General features: G+C 47.2%; 1 protein-coding gene across 1 annotated transcript; it reads left to right on the top strand.

The window, feature by feature from the left end:
* The first annotated feature begins 5,251 nt into the window (after window positions 1-5,251).
* Window positions 5,252-12,761, top strand: LOC129515133 (olfactory receptor 10X1). The gene is made up of 2 exons (XM_055333861.1): window positions 5,252-5,311; window positions 11,811-12,761. The coding sequence occupies exons 1-2, from the start codon at window positions 5,282-5,284 to the stop codon at window positions 12,759-12,761; spliced, it is 981 nt and encodes a 326-aa protein (XP_055189836.1). The 5' UTR covers window positions 5,252-5,281.
* Window positions 12,762-20,423: the final 7,662 nt, after the last annotated feature.

The raw sequence follows: 20,423 nt of genomic DNA, 5'->3' as shown, positions 1-20,423 counted from the left end.
CTTAGACCCAGAAGGTGCACGGACTTTCCAGGGTCACTAAACTAGGAGTGATGAAGACCAATGACTTTTACTCAGGGAATCTCTGTCTCTTCTGAGTGAAGAGCAAAGCACGCTTCCAACAGTGGGAAGACCATCGTGGGAGGATATAACCCTAACCGTGACTGGGCTCCGGGGCCCTGATACAATACACAAGGTAGGAAACTCTTGAAGATGATCTGACTCTGTTTTCCTCACAATTAATTGTCCCTGCATTTTCTTCAAATGATCATTTCTCTCTGAGTTTGGAAAGGGTGTTTATTTCTTTTATCAGTGATTCCATTTCCCAAATTAAATTTAATACAAGTTGATTTAGGGATCACTTCAGAGATGAGTGAGGGTAGGGTGGGGCATAACACCCCCACCCGCCTACACACGTCTACTTTCAGAATAGGTCAGAAGAAGGAGGAGGGTCTGAAATTCCTCTACTGTTGATGGTTCACCAAGTAGGTGTTCAACACATCAATTTGGTAAGAATTATATAAGGGACGGCCTCTCTTGGAATATGTATTGCTGATCCTTTGCATTTTTCAAATGCTTCTGAATTTAGTGATGGATTTGAACACCAGCCCTCTGGGCTGTTTAGGAGAGGACATGGCATATTATGTGAAACCAGGCTGTCCTGCAAATGGTATGTTAGAAGGAGCCTGAGGGGCACCTGGGTGGCACAGTCGGCTAAGCCTCTGACTCTTGGTTTTGATACAGGAGAGCTTGGTTCCTGCTCATGGGGTCGAAGACTGAATCTCGCGGGCACAGGAGAGTGAGTAAAGTGATAGAAGTGTATTAAGTAAAGTGAGAGGGGTCCCGACAGGACTGCCACCGAGGGCTTTCGGGCTGCCCTTTCATTGAGAACCTAACCAGGGAGCCCACGGCCTGGAGATTTCCTTGTGCTGTCTCAAGGGATTGGCATTCAGCCGTTCTGGGGTCTGGTGAGTCTCCAGGATCGCCTGGTAACCACCAAAGGGAGATACTCCTGAACACTGGGGAGCCAGAGAACCTAATTTCCTTTTTTTCTCTGTTTTTCCTGTCTTATCTCTGTTTCCTTGGGATGGGTAGGAGCCTGAGTTGGAGCCATTTGGTGTCCTTGGGATCTATGGGAGCCTGACTCTGGGCCTTTCCCTTCTCTTTCCCTGCCTAGCCCCACCTGCATCATTCTTCCCCCTGGAAGAGTAACCCTCACTGCCATTAGGGAATGGATGATGACTGCTCTGGCTGCCTCAGGCTGAGAAGGGACAGTGTGAGGGGACGGCAGTCAGAGTATTCTCAGGGGTCGGTTAAGAGGTTCATGGTATGGATCCCAAGAGATGTTGGAAGGCATGAGGCAACACAGGCACCGAAAAACAGAGAAAAAGACAAAATCCAGCAATTATTTCTATGAGTAAGATGGCAACTCTGAAATTTTGACCCCAGTTTCCGAGCCAATCAAACGATCCTGGAGAGACTCTGATTTTGTCCAGTTGAGCTCAGATGTCATTTATTAATCGCAAGGCCTTGTAAGAACTGTCAGTTATATTAAAACAGCACATGTTTGGAAACTCTTTACAACCTAAGTGCTGTTAACATAGTAAGTAATCAATGGTTGTCCAACTTTCTAGAAATCCTGCCCTAATTTCACTCAGTTCTTAATTTAGAGCATCCAGTGCTTGGGACGTGTCATTTAAGGTTCTGCTGAGCAAACAGTTTGCTTTATCTCATGATGTATGACTTTTCCTAGTGCTGGGAGGCCTACTAATGAGAGGGCTAAGGCTGCTACTTCCCCATCCGATATGAGAACCACATTATCATTGCAATTGGGAGGTAGATGAGGCAGTCCTCATTGGTAAAGGGATGCTGGAGGTAGGAAAAGTAATAGTCCTAGTATGCCTACAGTATATAATCCCAAGAATCATTTAGGAATGACGTAATAGGCCATATCAACACAAAATAAGGCCCATCCTCTTGGTAGGTTTAAGTCACTAGTTGAGGATGGGAGGTGTAGGGTAAAGTTGCATTGATTAGTAGGCTTACTGCAGGCTATGCATATGCAATTGGCTTGAACTATATGTTTTAGACATATTGAAGGCATGAATTGCAGAGAAGAAGCTTGAAGCTGAGTAGTAAGACGCTTGCTGAGTCATAATATTTCAGCCTGGGAGGCCCCCACACCTACTAGGCTATTGAAAAGCCAACTTTGTGGGGAGTAACTGTTGGCAATACAATAACAAGGTTGATTCATGACACCGAGAGCCATATGTATCCAAAAATTGGATGCAGCCAACAGTGTCCTGGGGTTGGGGTTTATAGTGACCTTATTGGGAAAAGAACTTTTATAGTCAATATTGGGAGGTCTTTTTTTTTTTTTTTTTGCATTTTTACACAGGTGTATTTTCCTGCACCCATTAATGTCTTGGCAGCCAGATGTACGGTATAATTTTTATTTTCTTTGTGGGACTGATCTGTTAAGTTGGTGAAACAGGAAGTGTTGGCCATTTTCTGTTCATAAATAACAGTATTTTCTTCTTTCCACACTATGGGGCTAACAGGCAAAGAACAGTTGGACCAGCTTTGGAGAGTTAAGTTTCCCCCCACAGTTATATTGACAGCCCAGGATGTTAAAATGTATATTATTCCATAGTAAAAGTAACTCCAAAATCATGGCTCTTAGGTTTACTTGCCTTGTTTTTTGAGTAGTAAATGGAGGGCTTCTATGGGCTCACAGGAATAGGCTGGAGGGTCACTTGTAGGACTATTGAGGTCTGATGTCCACTTGTTAATATGGGACTGATGAATCCAGGATTTAAGACCTGAATCTTGGGACGCCTGGGTGGCTCAGTGATTGAGTGTCTGCGTTCAGCTCAGGGCCTGATCCCAGAGTCCCGGGATCGAGTCCCACATGGGTCTCCTTGCCTGGAGCCTGCTTCTCTTCCCTCTACCTGCATCTCTGCCTCTCTTTCTGTGTCTCTCATGAATAAATAAATAAAATACTTAAAAAAAAAAGACCTGAATCTTTAACAGCAGTTGGAATAGAGAGAATGACAGGATATGGTCCTTCCCATCTTTCATTCGTTGACAGGGAATTAGTGTGTAAAGTTTTAACCAACACCAGATCCCCCAGTTGATATATAGGAGGTCCTTTTTCCCGTGGCTGCTTATTGGATAGTTGTTGGAGTTGTTGTTGGAGTTGAGCTAAAGATGTTATATGTTTAATCTGGCCATCTGTCTCCGGGTCAAATAGAAAATCATTGGTTAGGAAAGCTCGTCCACATAGCAGCTCAAACGGACTAAGTCCTTGAACTTTTGGAGTGTTTCTTATTCTAATTAATGCTATGGGAAGGGCCAAAGTCCAGGAGAGCTGGGTCTCTTGAGATTATTTCCTTAGGTTTTTTTTTTTTTAAGGATATCATTTATTTTTTCCACCTTTCCTGAGGACTGAGGCCTCCAAGCACAATGTAAGTGGTAATCTATTCCCTTGGATAACATCCCCTGGGTGATAGTGGCCTTAATGGAGGGACCATTATCTGGACTCTGCAGACTTTGGGGCAAGCCAAATCTAGATATTAGCTCATGAAGCAAACCCTTATTATTTCCTGAGCCTTTTCAGTCTTGTATGGGTAGGCCTCTACTCAGTTGGTAAAAGTATTGATTCCTACCGACAAATACCAGAAAACTTTTGACTCTGGCATATGGATAAAGTCTAACCGCCAATCCTTTCCAGGCTAGCCTCCAGTCCTTTGGTTCCCTAGAGGTGCAAGTCATCTGCCAAGGGGGTTGTTTTTGAGACAAATTTCACAGGCAGATGTTACTTGTTGAACTGTTTTTGATAATTTTTTTCCCAGCATTTTCTTGACCAACAGATACGTTTTGTCCCTACCCAAATGAAAACCTTGATGTAACAATTTAATGACCTTCCAACTTTGCGAGCCAGGTGATAGTAGTTGCCCCAGATTGGTCTGTAACCATCCTGAGGGCTGGAGACTGTGCCCATGGGAGACTCCCCCTTCCATTTCTTCAGGAGAATAAGTAGGTCTAAACGGAGTAAGAGAACTGTCCCAGATAAGGGACCGTCCAGTAGCGGCTCCTTTTGAAAGGGTTGCTTTGCAGCAGCTTTAGCTGTGATATCAGCAAAATCATCACCCATAGTTGCTTGATTGGCCCCTTTCTCATGTCCCTTAAAATGTACAACTGCTACCTCTAGGGGCAGCAAGACAGACTTTAAAAGGTCATCTGTCTCCTTGTGATAATCTCTAGGGGACCCATGTGCTATCAGGAAATGTCGTCCTTTCCATATTGCAGCCTGGACCTGTAAGACCAAGAAGGCATATTTAGAGTCTGTATAGATATTAACCCGCTTACTTTTGCTTAGTTCGAATGCTCGGGTTGAGGCTATTCATTCAGCTAGTTGAGCACTAGTGCCTGGAGAAAGGGGCTTGCTTTCAATCACTGCAGAAGAAATAACTACAGCATATCCGGCCTTCCTTGGTCCCTCTTTTGCAAAGGAGCTGCCATCAGTATACAGAATCCAATCCAATTTTAAGAGGCGACTATCAGTTAGCCAGAAGCCTCCTTTCGATTCCAATAGTTCTGTTATATTGTGAGGGGCATAAACAGTTACATCTGCCCCCAAGGTTATCTTAGTGGCTTCGGGTATTAGATGTGCAGCAGCTGCTGTAGCCCGTAAACATGCCAGCCGCCTCCTTGCCACGACGTCTAATCCCGTGCTTAGGCATCCTCTCGGTTGCTGTGATCCCCTAGTCTGGGTCACAACTCCAAGAGCTATTCCTTTTCTTTCTGTGAGTTACAAGTTAAAATCTTTTCCCACTGGAAGATGTAGAGCTGGAGCTTTTAATAACACTCATTTAAGTTTACAAAAGGCCTGTTGGGCCTCTGGCTCCCGTCGTAGGATAGAGGTTCCACTAGACTGAGACTCTTTTATTAAGTGATATAACGGGCGAGCTATTTTTCCAAACCGAGGTATCCATAACCTACAGTACCCTGCAATTCCCAAAAACCCACCTAGCTGTTTCAGGGTGTGGAGGTAAAGGGAGAGACAAGACGAGATAGGCTTAGTCCTTTTTTCTCCTAGTGCCCTAGTGCCTTCTGATAATATCAGGCGTAAGTATTTTACAGAGGTTGGCACAGTTGGGCCTTTTTCCTTGACACCTTCTATCCTTCAGATGAATGGATAAAGAAGCTGTGGTCTATGTATACAATGGAATATTCCTCAGCCATTAGAAATGACAAATACCCACCATTTGCTTCGACATGGATGGAACTGGAGGGCATGATGCTGAGTGAAGTAAGTCAATCGGAGAAGGACAAACATTATATGGTCTCATTCATTTGGGGAATATAAAAAATAGTGAAAGGGAATAAAGAGGAAAGGAGAAGAAATGAGTGGGAAATATCAGAAAGGGAGACAGAACATGAGAGACTCCTAACTCTGGGAAACGAACTAGGGGTGGTGGAAAGGGAGGTGGGCGGGGAGTGGGGGTGACTGGGTGACGGGCACTGAGGGGGGCACTTGATGGGATGAGCACTGGGTGTTAGTCTATATGTTGGTAAATTGAACACCAATAAGAAATAAATTTATAAAAAAATAAAATAAAAAAATAAACCACAACAACAACAAAAAAGAGAGGCCAAAACGTTAAGTAAAGCACTTGTTTCCTCTTGAGAGGTTGGGTTGGTGGGACCACCAATAAGAATGTCCATATATTGCAAAACCTTAATGGGAGGATAATTAAACTCCAAAAAGATCTTTTGCTAAGGCCTGACCAGATAAATGTGGACCGTCCCGAAATCCCTGGGGCAAACCAGTCCAAGTTAACTGTATTTTGTCCTGTTGGAGCTTTGAAAGCAAAGAGATACTACGAGTCAGGGTGTACAGGGATACAGAAACAGGCATCCTTAAGCTCTAGGACTGAAAACCACTGAGTGTCACTGGGTATCTGTGCCCACAGGGTATAAGGGTTGGGGACCCCAGGCTGGAGTGGGGTGGCTGCTCCCTTCATCAGGCGGAGGTCTTGAGCTAACCTCCATTCACCGTTGGGTTTTGTATTCCCAAAATAGGGGAGTTGCAGGGACTGTCGCAGGGCTTTAGAAGTCCCTGTGCCTTTAAATTATTTATGATACTTTCTAATCTTTTTTTAGTCCCAGATTTTAGAAGATATTGCTTTTGGTGGGGAAAGGAGGAGGGATCCTTTAGGCGGATCACCACTGGGGAGGTGGTCTAAGCGTGTCCTATTTTTCTTTCAGAGGCCGTACCTGAGGGTGGCCCCTCCTCTCTGTTAGAGGGAGACAGGAAGGTTGTCCTGGGGCCACTAATGCCGTGGTCATCGTTTGAGCTAAGATGTCCCTTCCTAACAAAGCAGTTGGACTCTCAGGACTCTCAGGCATGATTAGAAGGGAATGTGTGGACCTTGTCTCTCCCCAGACACAGCAGAGGGGCTCTGAAAAGTATTTGGTCAGGGCTTCTCCCGAGATGCCCCGACAGTGACCTTAGGAGTAGTGAGGCGACCGGGATAGGAAGGGAGGACAGAGCAAGTGGCCCCATACCCAGGAAATTGATTTTGTTTCCCTCTATCTCCAGTATAACCCGAGGCTCCTGTGTAGTGATGATCTTCTGTGCGATGGGGGCAGAGAGATAGATCCCCGGGCCCCATGGATCCTGCTGGATCCCTTGAGAAGGGGGCTGGCCCTGGACCTACGTCTGTGAAGACAGACACTCTCCCCGTGGTCTCCTTTGCATGGAGGACAGCGCCGTGCTGGCCTTTGGGGCATTCTCCCTCGAAGTGGCCAATCTGCCCACATTTACAACAGGCATCAGGAGTTTTTTGGGTTGGCTCCAAGTCTTGGCCTTTTGACGGCTGCCACCAGAAAAATGTCTTTCATTTGATCTCTCCTTCCCATCTCTCTGGCCCTCCTGTTGATCTCTACTGAAAAAGCCGTCTTCGGGGGGGGGCGGGGGAGGAGGTATCCAGGGAGTTGTCGGGACCTATTGCCATCTTTTGTAATTTCCTCCAAATATCAGGAGCCAATTGAGTTACAAGCTTATCCTTTAATATTATTTCCTCCTCTGGAGTATGTGGGGTCAGACAGGTCTGCAGTATTGAAGTCTCTCTAAGGTAGAAGGGGGCTCTAGGGGACCCTGAATTACCTGGGCCACCTTAGAATAGTTGAAGGCCTTGGCCCTGGTTCTCCTCAATCCTTCCAGAACACATGCCTGGAAATGTTTCTGTTTCCAGACCCCCAAGGAACAAGCATAGTCCCATCTGGGGGCACCCGGAGGACCGCCTGTTACCAGTGGGGAACGCCCCTTCCCCAACCTGTAGTCGTTCCTCCAAGGCCATCACGTGCTCGTCCCCAGAGCTCTCGGCGGCCTGCAAGGCAGCTTGCCTTTCTGCAGCAAAGTCTGATCAAGAATCAATGTTACATCCCTCCAACCTGATTCAAACATTTAGGTTATACTTTGAAAGACTCCGATATGTTGGTCCGGGTTCCCTGCATCCTGCCCAGGTCACTGTTGATGTGTTGGAAGTCTTGGAGAGACAGTGGCACGTGTACCTCGCTTGGGCCATGTTCACTGGGCATTTCAGCTACGGGTACAGCAGGTGCACCTTTTTCTCACGGGGGAGATTCTCTGTGTGAGGCAACCCTGAATGAGGCGGGCAAGAGGGTTTAACAGGTGGTGTTTCCTGGGAAGGAGCTTCGGGGGCAGGTCATTGGCCACCTGCTCCTTGTGATGGTTTGCGGAGCCCCGAGGGAGGGGCTCACAAGACCTGCAGAGTCAGCCTGCTGTCCCGAGGTGAAGAAGGCTTGGGCACAGGGGCCCTGGACCATCGGACCTCCCTTTCAGTCCAGATCCAACTAGGGGAGTAGGGCCTTCTGGAGGCCAGGCCTCTGCAGCCTCCAGGTGACTCTGAGGCCACGCCCGGGAACAGAAAACCTTCAGATGTTTTCCCTCAAGTGTCAGCCGGCCAGGTTTCCCCAATTTTGCAGAATGACATCCAAGGCGTCTCTGCCAAGGCTGGTCTGTCTCCCGGCTTGCGACCCGGGTCGGACTCACTTACCCCATACCTGCTACACAGAGGTGACTGTGAAGGTGTCCCTGCCACTCAGCTCTGTCCTGTAAACCAAGGTGACCCGGGTTCACCATCCCCAGGGGAGCGGCCACTCTTGCCCAGCTGCCCCTAATCCTGCTTGTCCCCTTGGGTTTCCCCATGAAGCTGGCTCCCCTCATAGGGTTTAGTGAGGTTAATAGTTACACTGTGATCCTCCCCTTAGAAGCCCAAGGAAGCAAGCGGGTCACGGGGGCCTCGGCGGGAGGCTGTGCTGCCTCCGGGAGGCTCCCCGGGCTGGGACCCCTTGGCCGTCTCGTCCTTCCCGCGTCTGCAACACCACAGGGCCACCAGCTGCAAGTCAGGGGCAGGCCCAGAGATGGGGTTGCCCGTCCCCCTTCTCATGTCCTCATCTCTTATATTTTAACCGATTTTCCTTTCTCTTTCCTTCCTAAACATAAACTCTACATATTCAACTCTATAAAATAACCCCCCATATTAACCATTTCTAATATTTCCTTCCCTTCACCTTCTCCGCATTTATCTCTCCTCCCCTTCCTATTCCCTTCATCTTCTTCTCCCTCTTTAACTTCTTTATACCAATCCTTTTTCTTCCTAACCTCTATACAATCTACCTATCTTCTATTAATCAAACCATTATCCCTTATCCAATCTAATAACCTCTCTCTTACACCCCTTCATCCCTCCTCTACCCTCAACCACCCCAACTCATTTTATCACTCTTAACCCCCTTCATCACCTTTCATTATTAACCATCACCATTTTCCACTTTTCACTTCCCTCTCTATAATCCTCTCTCCTCAAAACCTCTCCTCATACTCTCTTTTAACCTTACCACCCCCCCCCCCATTAACTTCCCTAGGTCCATTTTGGTATTCAACTCCTTGTATAACCTCACCCTTTCTCCTCATCCTGTGAGATTTCCTAGTGCTGTTCTCATGGGATTTGCAATCGCATCGCGGTCCCGTTTTGCGAGGAATCTGGTGAGTCTCTGGGATCTGCCTGGTAAACCACCACAGGGAGATACTCCTGAACACTAGGAGCCCCAGCACACCTCAAATTTCCCAAAAAATACACATGTTTTTCCTGTCTTATCTCTGTTTCCATGGGCTGGGTAGGAGCCTGAGTTGGAGCCATTTGGTGTCCTTGGAATTTAGGGTAGCCCACAGATTTATGGGAGCCTGACTCTGGGCCTTTCCCTTCTCTTTCCCTGCCTAGCCCCATCTGCCCCTGGCTCATTCCTACATCAGTTTCAGGTTCAGCTCCTGAGGTCAGGGTCAGGAGATCAAGCATCTCCCCCCCCCCCCCCCCCCCGCAGCCTTGGGCTCTAGACTCAGCACGATGCCTGCTTAGGGCTTTTTCTCTCCTTCTGACTTTACCCCTGTCTTCCATTCTATAAATACATAAATAGATAGAAGATAGATAGCTAGATAGATGATAGATAGATAGATGATAGATAAAGAGAAAGAAAGAGCGAGCTTGAGTTCTGTACGCAGTACACCAGGTACTAAAAACAACTTGTGTTGCCAGTCTACTCTCCCCTTCACCTCGCTTTGGGGTATTTGGTTCATCTTTTAGTTCTGCACCCCATCGAATTGCTCTTCCCACAGAGTTATTGTGAAGAGTCAAGAGAACTAGAAAACTTCAGCATGTGAGGTCCTTTCCTGAGGCAAGAACTGTTCACGGTGGCTCCGGAATAAGCAGGAGGGCATCTGGGACCTAGTATTTCTGGGAGGGGAGAAAGTCGTCTGAAACGGTCGGAGTGCTTCCAAAGCCTGTTTGCAGGGGAAGCGTAAGGACGAGCTGCCAGTGTGGGTGTGGGTACCAAATTTAGACGTGAAGGAGGCTCGCTTAAAATGCCTCCTAAGGGAGCCCCAGGATGGTTCAGACGCCGCCGCTCCTAACACAGCCGGAGGCAGGACGACAAAAGCCTCTCAAAGTCTTCTTTTGGAGAGATAATCACTCAGACAGAGCAGGTGTGCAAACAGTGAGACAGAGTGAGAACGGGAAGGGAGAAGGTGTGGTGGGGAAGGGGAGTCACATGCTTCGCGTGTGGCCAAGAAAGAACGAGTCTCGCCAGGTCTAAGAAGAGGACAAAAGAATCAAGGAGATCTCTAAGGAGAGCCCATATGGCCGTGGGTGATTTCGGCAGCCGTTCATAAAAAAAGGTTTATAATTATATAACGATATTTATTTTATTTACATTTATGTACATATAAAATTATATAATTATAATTTAGATGATTTTCCTAGTGCCTCTTGACTGTCAGCGAGCAGCTCAACTGGGCGGACAGAAGCCTGAATCTCAGCCTGAACCAAATCCAATTAAGAGTGGAAAGTCTATTTCTCTTCATGCTCAGCACACTCTGCAACGCCGAATAACAAAGTAAAGAAGAAACTTTATAGATTCAGCACTCTTTTTTGATAACCAACCTATCCATGCAGCATGTATAGGGAATCATTACTTTCTTAATACACTTTGTATTAGCACTGTGAGAAATGCAGAAATCTATGACCGGCGGCCTCTTTCCTTGAGGCAAGAAACATTGATAAATGGGAAGAATATACAATTAAAGTCAAAACACTTGGATTCCAGCTACAAATATGCCACTTCATAGACACAGTTATCTTATTTCTAAAATCAGTAAAAACAATCACAGCTGCCGTACGCATCCCACGGCTGTCCTATGCACTTCACATCTTCATTGTCAAGAATAAAACCAATAATCTTTAGAAGGAATTTGCCAAAATGTAGATCCCGTCAATGCTAGTTATTAAATATGTTGATGTGTTGGAGAGGAATAACCATAGCTCACTATAGCACAAAGCCGAGAGAATGTGTTAAATATAAGGAAAGGCAGCATGTTGTAGAAGTTAGAGGAGGCTGAGATTAAATCAGAAGCAGAATTATCAAAGAATTCACAGAATCTCTAGTTATTTTATCTTTTTCAGATGCTGGCTTGGCATTGACAAAACGGGCAAATTTTCACCTGCAACCTGCACTGTGTTTGCATAAAAAGTCTGCTTTTCAATACCATCGACTTACTCTAATTAATCACTATTAATCTGAAGTGTCCTGGAGTAGCCTATTTTCACTCTCTTGATAATAGAGGGAAGGGAGCATATTCTTTACTTTATTTTAATATTTCAGGATCTAACAGTCTTCTCCAAGAAGAGATAGTGACTTTGGGCTCCTTTCAATCATAGGCCATTGTCCAAATTTGGTCCCTAAATGACTAACAAACCAATTATCAATCTTCACTCATTAGATATTTACAGACAATATTTTACGTGGAAGTTGCTTTGTCAGACCCTGACTCTGTGTATGAACTACTTGGTAGTTTTGTTGGTTTTTTTTTCTAGTATTCAGAGTTTGACCAAATCTAGCTCAGCTAATGCACCTGAATTTTCTTTATCTGGATATTAATCAGAATCCTTTTTCCCCCATTATATTACCAGCTAATAAAGTCTTCTTAAAAAATAAGCCAGAAAGCATCTTCTGTCATCCAATAAGTGATCAGTGATCAGCGGTTGCTCAATAAGGGGGTAACAAGAGAATTTAAAAGTTAGGAAAGCACATAACCTACATATGGCTGGTGTTTTGCTAAACCAAATGAAAAATCAGTCAGTAATTATAACTCTGGTCATCTGTCTTATTCACACCGTAATTTTCAAAGAATAACAGAGAATGGAATAATTATTTGTTGTTTCTTCCAGATTTCAGACATGCAAACAATGAAGGTCAACCAGACAGTCCTGAAGGAATTCATTCTTGTTGGCTTTTCCGTGTACCCCCGTGTGCAGGCTTTCCTCTTCGTGGCCTTCCTTTGCCTCTACCTTCTCACCCTCACAGGTAACCTGGCTATCATGGGTCTAACTTGGGTGGACAGATCTCTCCACACCCCTATGTACCTCTTCCTTGGTGCCCTCTCTTTCTCCGAGACCTGCTACACACTGACCATCATCCCCAAGATGCTGGCCGATCTGCTGACTGAAAACAAGAGCATCTCAGTCATGGGGTGTGGCTTGCAGATGTGTTTCTTCTTGGGACTCGGTGGCACAAATTGTATCATCCTCACCTTGATGGGATATGATCGCTTTCTGGCCATCTGCAACCCTCTCAGATATCCACTGCTTATGACCAATGGGGTGTGTGGACAGCTTGTGGCCTCTGCTTGGGGGGGAGGCTTTCTCATCTCTCTGATAGAGACTGCACTGATATTCAGGGGCTCCTTCTGCAGCCCCAACCTCGTCAAACACTTCTTCTGCCACATGCGGACAGTGGTGAGGCTGGCCTGTATAGACAGCGACCTCACTGAATCCATTGTGACAATGATCTCAGTGTCAGGCTTGATGGGCACCTTCCTGCTTATCATCATCACTTACGTGTTCATTCTCTCCACTGTATTCAGGATCCCATCAGCCAAGGGCAAGCAGAAGGCCTTCTCTACCTGCGCCTCGCATCTCACAGTGGTCATTATCCACTTTGGGTTTGCCGCTATTGTCTATATGAAGCCAGAAACTTCGGGGGGAGATGATACCCTCATGTCTGTCCCTTATACAGTCATTACTCCTTTCCTCAGCCCCCTCATTTTCAGCCTCAGGAATAAGGACATGAAGAATTCCTTTAGGAAGGTGCTTGGAAAGAGAAGTTTCTTGAATAAATAATTTTGGATTATTGCTGCATGACTGACTGTCTCCTGATGTCAGTAGGCATTGCTCCTGTGATGCCAGGAGAAGTCTGTGCCATTTGCATTTTCCAAAGTTGGCACAGAAGAATCCAGAGATTGAGCCTGGGAACTCAACCATCACAAAAATTTACTCAGTTTGTTAAAAAAGTTGTTGAACTACTCGTACTTCTACTGGCTGCTCCTGAAGACACTAGGCTGCCAGTAGTCAGGCTCTGGGCATCCTGCATCATGGAAGGGGAAAAGCAACACTGTGGAAGGGGAAAACAACTCTTATGACCACAATACTGAGAGGCACTTAAAAAATATCTAAAGATAAGATGGCTGAGGAATTTTTCTAGGTCAAGATGTGAGGTATTGGGCTGTGCCTCCCACGAGATAAACCTTTTCTAATTGGTGATACACAATGTAGAAATCGTCAAGTGTCTATTTGTGCATATCTGGATTGATACCTGTATTTGGTAAGTCCCATGCCATATTGATTACTGAAGGGTTTTTTTTAAAGATTTTATTTATTTATTAGAGAGAGAGAGTATGAGCACAAATTGGGGACGGACAGAGAGAGAATCTGAAGCAGACTCCCCACTGAGCGCAGAGCTCCATTTGAGGCTCAACCTCATGACCCTGAGATCAGGACATGAGCTGAAAACAAGAGTCAGATGCTTAACTGACGGAGCCACCTAGAAGCCCCTCATTACTGAACGTATTTAAAAACACTCTTCATGATTGTCAGAAGTGACAGATGCTCACTTCTGAATATATTAAATATCTTGGAACATTGATCCAACAAACAAACACAACAGTACAACCTCCTGTACATCCCAGAACTGGAAAAATCCGTGGATGAGGGCTGGAAATAACCCCCGTTGTCTTTACAATGAAGGAATTCCAAAGCCAATGTTAAAAAAAGAAAAAAAAAAAAGTCATGGTATTGAAGGTTTTCACCATGACAGGTGTTTTGGAATAATTTCTGCAGACATATGATGTATGCAGAAGGAAGCCAGATAAACAGAGCATCAAATCCTTACATCACCTGGAAAAGCTGGAAGCACTGTGGAGGTTATTTCACACAAAAGTAGCAAGTGATCTTAAGGAATATTCAAACACAGGAGCCTCGGGGATTTTCTGAATCCGTTGCTCAAAGTTCATCTATTGTTAACCAAATCTGTGCCTTCTCATGACTGACAGACATGACATGTCTCATGACATGTATTAGGGTTTGATGTACATCGAACATATTGCTGACAGGGATGTTACAAAGAAAATGAGAGAACAGATGAGGTATTTTACAAACACGCACCATTGCGGTTACCTGTTTCCGCGACTCCCTTCTCTTCCCTGGGGCCATTCTGGTGGCACAGTGACTGGAGCTTCTTCTACTTTTGCCCTTGAGAACAGATTATCCAATCTAAGGAAGGCAGAAAATCTTGCAAACCGATGCTAACCATTTACCCACCCTTGCTAGGTATAGATAATATGATGAAGTCTAGGCTCTAATTCCTAAACTTGAATTTGGACTAATTAACTTGCATATATCTAAGGTAGTGACTGGGACAGATAGCACTAGATGCCGCTCAATATTCTGTGTTGAGATAGAAATAAGTAACTAAATGGGAACTGGAAAATACTTAGATGTTTAAAAGTCAAGAAACACACTTCTAAATACATCATGAGTCAAATAAAAACACCTTATGAATACGAGAGAAATTATTTGAATTGGAGAAAATGGAAATACTGTGGGTCAACAAGTTCATGGGATGCAGCTTTCCAGTGTTCAAATGGAAATATATGGCCTACAAAATGCATATTTAAAAGGTTCACAGGCTGAAGATTAATAGCATAAGCATTCATCTCAAGAATTTGGGAAGGAAAAAAAAAAAGAATTTGGGAAGAGAGGGGATCCCTGGGTGGCTCAATGGTTTAGTGCCTGCCTTTGGCCCAGGGCGTAATCCTGGAGTCCCCGGATCAAATCCCGCATCGGGCTCCCTGCATGGAGCCTGCTTCTCCCTCTGCCTCTCTCACTGTGTCTCTCATGAATAAGTAAGTAAAAATATTTTTAAAAAATTAAAAATCGAAAAAAATGAACAATGATGGGAATGAAAATTGGGGCGTTTCTCAGGTCACACCCACATAGAAGATGAGAGAATGTTGTGAGCGACTTCATGAACATAAATTTGAGAACTTACATAAAGTAGGAAAATTTCTATAGAGCACATATGAAAGCTGACACAGGGAAAACAGATATGTAATTCTCAATAAATTGCATTTTAATTAATATAGTCCACATTATAAACAAACAAACAAAAGTCTCTGGGTCCCTTAAGGTTCACTAGTAGATTTTGTCAGACTTTCAAAGTGGAAGTTATGCCAAACTTGCCCCAAACCTCCCAAGGGACCGAAAAGGATAATTACTTCCCAACTCATTTTTTGGGCCAGTCTAGTAGACACTAGATCTTGAAATCTCACTCAGGAGCACAGGTGCAGAAATCTTAAGTAAAACTCGAGCTGGATTTAGTCCAGAAATGCAAGATTGACACATTCGAAGTCCATCCATATAATTTACCATGTTATCAAAATAAAGGATATTAATTATGTTCATTGTTTTAATTGATGAAGAAACATTTTTGGATAAAATCTAATATCCATTCAAGGAATGAATAAAACCTTTTAGTATAATAAGAATTAAAAGAATGTTCCAGGGATGCCTGGGGGGCTCAGCAGTTCAGCCACCACCTCCCGCCCAAGGCGTGACCCCGGGGTCCTGGGATCGAGTTCCACGTCGGGCTCCCTGCAGAGAGCCTGCTTCTCTCTCTGTCTGTGTCTCTGCCTCCCTCTGTCTGTCTCTGTCTCATGAACAAATAAATAAAATATTTAAAAAAAAAAGAAAGTTCCTTAAACTCCGGAGGCTCTCCAACTTCTTGTGTGTGCGCGGGTCCCGCTGACACAGGTCTACACAGCCTCGAGGATGGACAATCGACTTCTCACTTGAGGTGCAACAGGTGAATGCGGACAACGATGCAGTCACGCGGACCGGAGCTTCCCGGGGATCTACGGGAGCACCCAGTACAGACCCACGCGAGATGACCAGATAGTTCCTCCGTCCCAGGGCCCTTGTCTGCACACCAGACTGCTCTGCCTCAGTGTCCACATCTCGGAAGAAGCCCAGGAGAGGGGCACCTGGGGGGCTCGTTGGGTGCAGCGTCGCCTTGGGCTCAGGTCATGATCCACAGCCCCATGCAGCCCTGCGTGGGCTCCCCACTCACTGGGAAGTCTGCTTCTCCCCCCTCTGACCCTCCTCCTCCTCGTGCTTCCTCTCAAATAAATAAATAAAATCTAAAACGAAAAAGAAAAGAAAAGAATAAGAAGCACCTCAGGCGGAGCCATGGAGGTCAGAACAAATCTGAGCTATTGCCTTCAGGAGCCCCCCCTCAGAGGAGCCTGCATGTGTGCTGATGACTCCGTGTGCCTCCCGGCAGGTGGAAAACAACAGAACCATCTGCAGGCCAGAAGCTGGAAAGGGCCCGGCCAGGGGGCCTGGACCCCGAGGGAACCTCACTATGAGGGTGACAGGGCCGTGCACCCATGTGCGGCCTGGACCCTGCGAAGCCAGGCGTTTGGGGTGCACGTGTGACACGGAAATACCACCTCACCCACCTCCCTCCCCTTCCTGAAACCCTCTGGCCAACTCACCCTCCAGAAATGTGCTCTCGCGATTCCTTTCTTGGCTAATTTCTGGTCTTTTTCCTTCTTTGGAAAGGCCAAGGGTCATTCCCCAACTGAGCCCGTTCATCTTCTCTGTCCCCCTGGATTCCAGTCCGCGGGTAGGTCTGTCACATCTATGTCTGCCACGCCTGTGGTTGCTCTTTCTTACTTCCACAGTTACAGCCTGGACACGGACCTAAGATCCCAGCTCAGGCTGGACACATGCAGACGTAGCTGGACTTCTCCCGATCCTTGTAGCTTCATCCCATCTTTTGCAAAATACTCCTGTTTGCGGCCCTACTGTTTCCCAGGGAGGAGCGGGGAATTATTCCTCGGGCAGTGCGCCCCCTTCCCAGTATCGCATCGTAAACAAGGGGTCATTCTGATACGGTGTGGCAGGCTAGGGTCCAGAGCCACGGCTGAGAAAGAATTCTTGAGGTGTCTTTGGTGCAAAATGGTGGTTTTATGAAAGCCGAGGGACAGGACATGTGGGCAGAGAGAGCTGTGGCAGGGGTGGTGAGGGGAGGTGGAGGGAGGACATACCTGGGAGTTGGAGGAAGTAAAGACAAAGAGAGGTTTCCAACAGGGCTTTCATGTGCTAAAGAATACTCAGCCATTAGAAATGACAAATACCCACCATTTGCTTCGACATGGATGGACCTGGAGGGTATGATGCTGAGTGAAGTAAGTCAATCAGAGAAGGACAAACATTGTATGGTCTCATTTATTTGGGGAATATAAAAAGTAGTGAAAGGAAATAAAGGGGAAAGTAGAAAAAATGAGTGGGAAATATCAGAGAGGGAGACAGAACATGAGAGACTCTTAACTCTGGGAAACGAACTAGGGGTGGTGGAAGGGGAGGTGGGCGGGGGGTGGGGGTGACTGGGTGACGGGCACTGAGGGGGGCACTTGATGGGATGAGCACTGGGTGTTATTCTATATGTTGGTAAATTGAATTTAAATTTAAAAATGTAAAAAAAAAAAAAAAAAGCAGCTGGGAGTTTCCTGGAGGGACTTGTACTCCGCCCGCCTCAAGTATGTGTCAATGGGCTGCAGGTTATAAGGACGTTTAACTGCATCTACACTTCCTTCTACCTTAGCTTCCCGCATCAACTTGACCTCTGCTTGGACACTGCCAGGGATGGGGACATCACCACCTAGCACGGGAGGTAACTGGCCCGTCTGTGGCAGCTCCAGGAGACCGAGAGGCCCAGGAGCTCCCTGGGCCTGCAAGGCAGGCAGGAACCCAGAGCTGTGAGATGAGGAAAACCCCTCATTTTCAGAAGCAGACTCCGATCTGAGCCAGGAATCTGGAGTCTGAAATAACCCCCTGCCCACCCTCGGTCCCCGGCCTCCCCTGCGCCCCCTCCTAGCCCAGGGTTATTCACAAAGGGACGTGAAAAGGGGTGAGCGGGGAAAGACGCCTCCCCTGTTGGATCCCCCTGATGTATGGACAGGAGAGGAAGCACCTCTTCTCATCTGGAAGCAGACAAATAATACAGACGGTCCAGGTTTGATGAGTATTTTCTCAAAAAAATTTAACGATCTGAAACACCAATTAATTCGTCTGTAACTTTCTTATTTTCTTGTTCTCCTTCCCCAAAGGACCTTAAACTTGAATCATCATTATGTCTGTGGACGTAGACATGGAGTGGGAAGACTCGGGCGGTGGAGTCGACGTCAGTTTGCTTCCCTCCAGGGCCGTGTCCCCCCAGGCTTGGCCTTTCCGTTGTACCGAGCATGGCCCGTGTGGCTTGGCCCAGCCTTGTGGGGGGAGGTGGGTCACCATGACAATGTGTCCTGAGGGGCCCTGTCCCTGAAGATGAAGGCATAAGAGCCGGCTACTGCTGCCCCTGTCTGCTTCACGGCTCACCTGCCACACCTCTGTGCCGTCACGCCACGGACGGACGACTCAGCTTGAAAAATCATGAAGAATCAGCTTTCTTGAAGAGCCGCTGGGTCTGACTGCACCTGCCCAGAAGGAGAGGAAAAAGCAGACCGGGGACAAAGCCCGAAGGCAGGGCGCGTGGGTGGTGAGTGCAGAGGTGAGGCAAGCCAAGAGGTAAGCAAACCTGCCCGAGAAGCTCTTGCCTCACTCAGGTCAGGTGTGAGGGCCTCGTTCACCCACTACGCGGCCCAGAGCGCTCATAATCCTGAAGATCTCTTGAATTTCTCCAGATGTTCAATTGGCTTGACATAAAAAATAAATAAATAAAAAAGAAAAAGCTCAGTGATGCCGACGTCTCATCCTGAGAGCCCAGCTATTTTACTGGCAGTCACATGTGTATGGCCGGGAGCGGATGCTAAGCAGCACATCAGCGGGCTCACAAGCATGAGGCATGTGCTCAGCTGCACCGGAGCCCGGGCTGGACGTGTGTGTCGAGGAGGACGGGAGACCGCGTGTGGAAGGGCCTGTGCGAGCAGAGGCGGTGGGGGCGTGTGGGGACCTGTCTCAGCACCTCGGGATCCGCACCCGCCCCACCCCGGTGCACGACCCATGTCCTATCTCCCGAGCCAACCTCGTGGTGCTGCAGCTGCAAACCACTCTGGTTGTGCTCAGTGACAAGCCTAGCATCCAAAAGGGTAGTACCCGGGGCTACACAGACCCAGGCTGTGCCCGGGTGCCGGGCCTTGCAGCGCCCGGGCCCCCTGGCCCTCACCTCCAGCCCTGCTCTCTGCAGATCATCTAATGCCTTAAATCCGCTTCCCGGACCCAGGCTTACGGGCGCTGGCGGATGCAAAAGGGCTCCTGGTGGGTGCAAAGGGCTCTTGGAGCCTGCAAAAGGGCTCCTGGTGGGTGCAAAAGGGCTCTTGGCAGGTTCAAAAGAGCTCTTGGCAGATGCAAAAGTGCCCCTGGCGGCTGCAAAAGGGCTCTTGGCGGGTGCAAAGGGCTCTTGGCTGGTGCAAAAGGGCTCCTGGAGCCTGCAAAAGGGCTCTTGGTGGGTGCAAAAGGCTCTTGGTGGGTGCAAAAGGGCTCCTGGTGCCTGCCAAAGTGCTCCTGGCAGCTGCGAAAAGGCTCCTGGTGGGTGCAAAAGGGCTCTTGGCAGGTGCAAAAGAGCTCTTGGCAGATGCAAAAGTGCTCCTGGCAGCTGCAAAAGGGCTCCTGGCAGCTGCAAAAGGGCTCCTGGCAGCTGCAAAAGGGCTCCTGGCAGCTGCAAAAGGGCTCCTGGTGGGTCCAAAAGGGCTCTTGGCAGGTGCAAAAGGGCTCCTGGTGGGTCCAAAAGGCTCTTGGTGGGTGCAAAAGGGCTCCTGGCAGCTGCAAAAGGGCTCCTGGTTGGGTGCAAAAGGGCTCTTGATCGGTGCAAAGGGCTCTTGGTGGGTGCAAAGGGCTCTCGGAGATGCAGGGATGGGGCACCCCAGGGAATCATTCGCTGGGCTGCAAATGTCTGATCAGCTCTTCTTAGAACTGATCCGCTAGACGAAGTATCCCTTCTCCTTCCCCCTTTGCTTTTCAAAACCTGTTGTCCCTCGGGTGAGGGAAGGCACAACCAACCCAGTGTGCGCAAGGGACGCGGGGGACGTCGGTGCGGTGCCAGCTGGGCGCTGGGGGACAGAAGGACCAATGCCGGGCAGCCCGTCCTTTCTCAAGTCCGCCGTTTCCAGTCCACTTCTTTCAACACAATTGAAGGGGAGCTGATGGAGTTGTCAGCTAATAGATCAATAAAAGCCATTTTCATGATAGATGACTCTGCAATTTCTGGCACATAACTAATAGAAAGTTCAAATAATTTAGTGTTATTACTATAACAAAACGACTTCCATTCCCCGAGCTGTGGTGTATCAATGTCATTTATTTCCGCGAACTGCTTTCCTCAGTGTTTATATCTCCAAAATGAAAAATAAGAATGGAATGGATTTGGAAACTGCTCTCATTCTGATGATAAGTCGTCTTCACGGATGTGCACGAGAACTGAGAAAAAGTGCAGTCCGCGTTATTATA

Source organism: Nyctereutes procyonoides, unplaced genomic scaffold (assembly GCF_905146905.1).
Source record: "Nyctereutes procyonoides isolate TBG_1078 unplaced genomic scaffold, NYPRO_anot_genome, whole genome shotgun sequence".
Lineage (NCBI taxonomy): Eukaryota > Metazoa > Chordata > Mammalia > Carnivora > Canidae > Nyctereutes > Nyctereutes procyonoides.
The sequence above is the reverse complement of the archived record's forward strand: the minus strand, read 5'-3'. Positions and strand labels throughout refer to the sequence as shown.

Bases quoted from the DNA above. Each gene is read 5' to 3' on its own strand.
- LOC129515133 (XM_055333861.1), top strand. From the start codon at position 5,282: ATGGAACTGGAGGGCATGATGCTGAGTGAA. The intron at 5,312-11,810 runs GTAAGTCAATCG...TGTTTCTTCCAG, and splicing joins AGGGCATGATGCTGAGTGAA to ATTTCAGACATGCAAACAAT.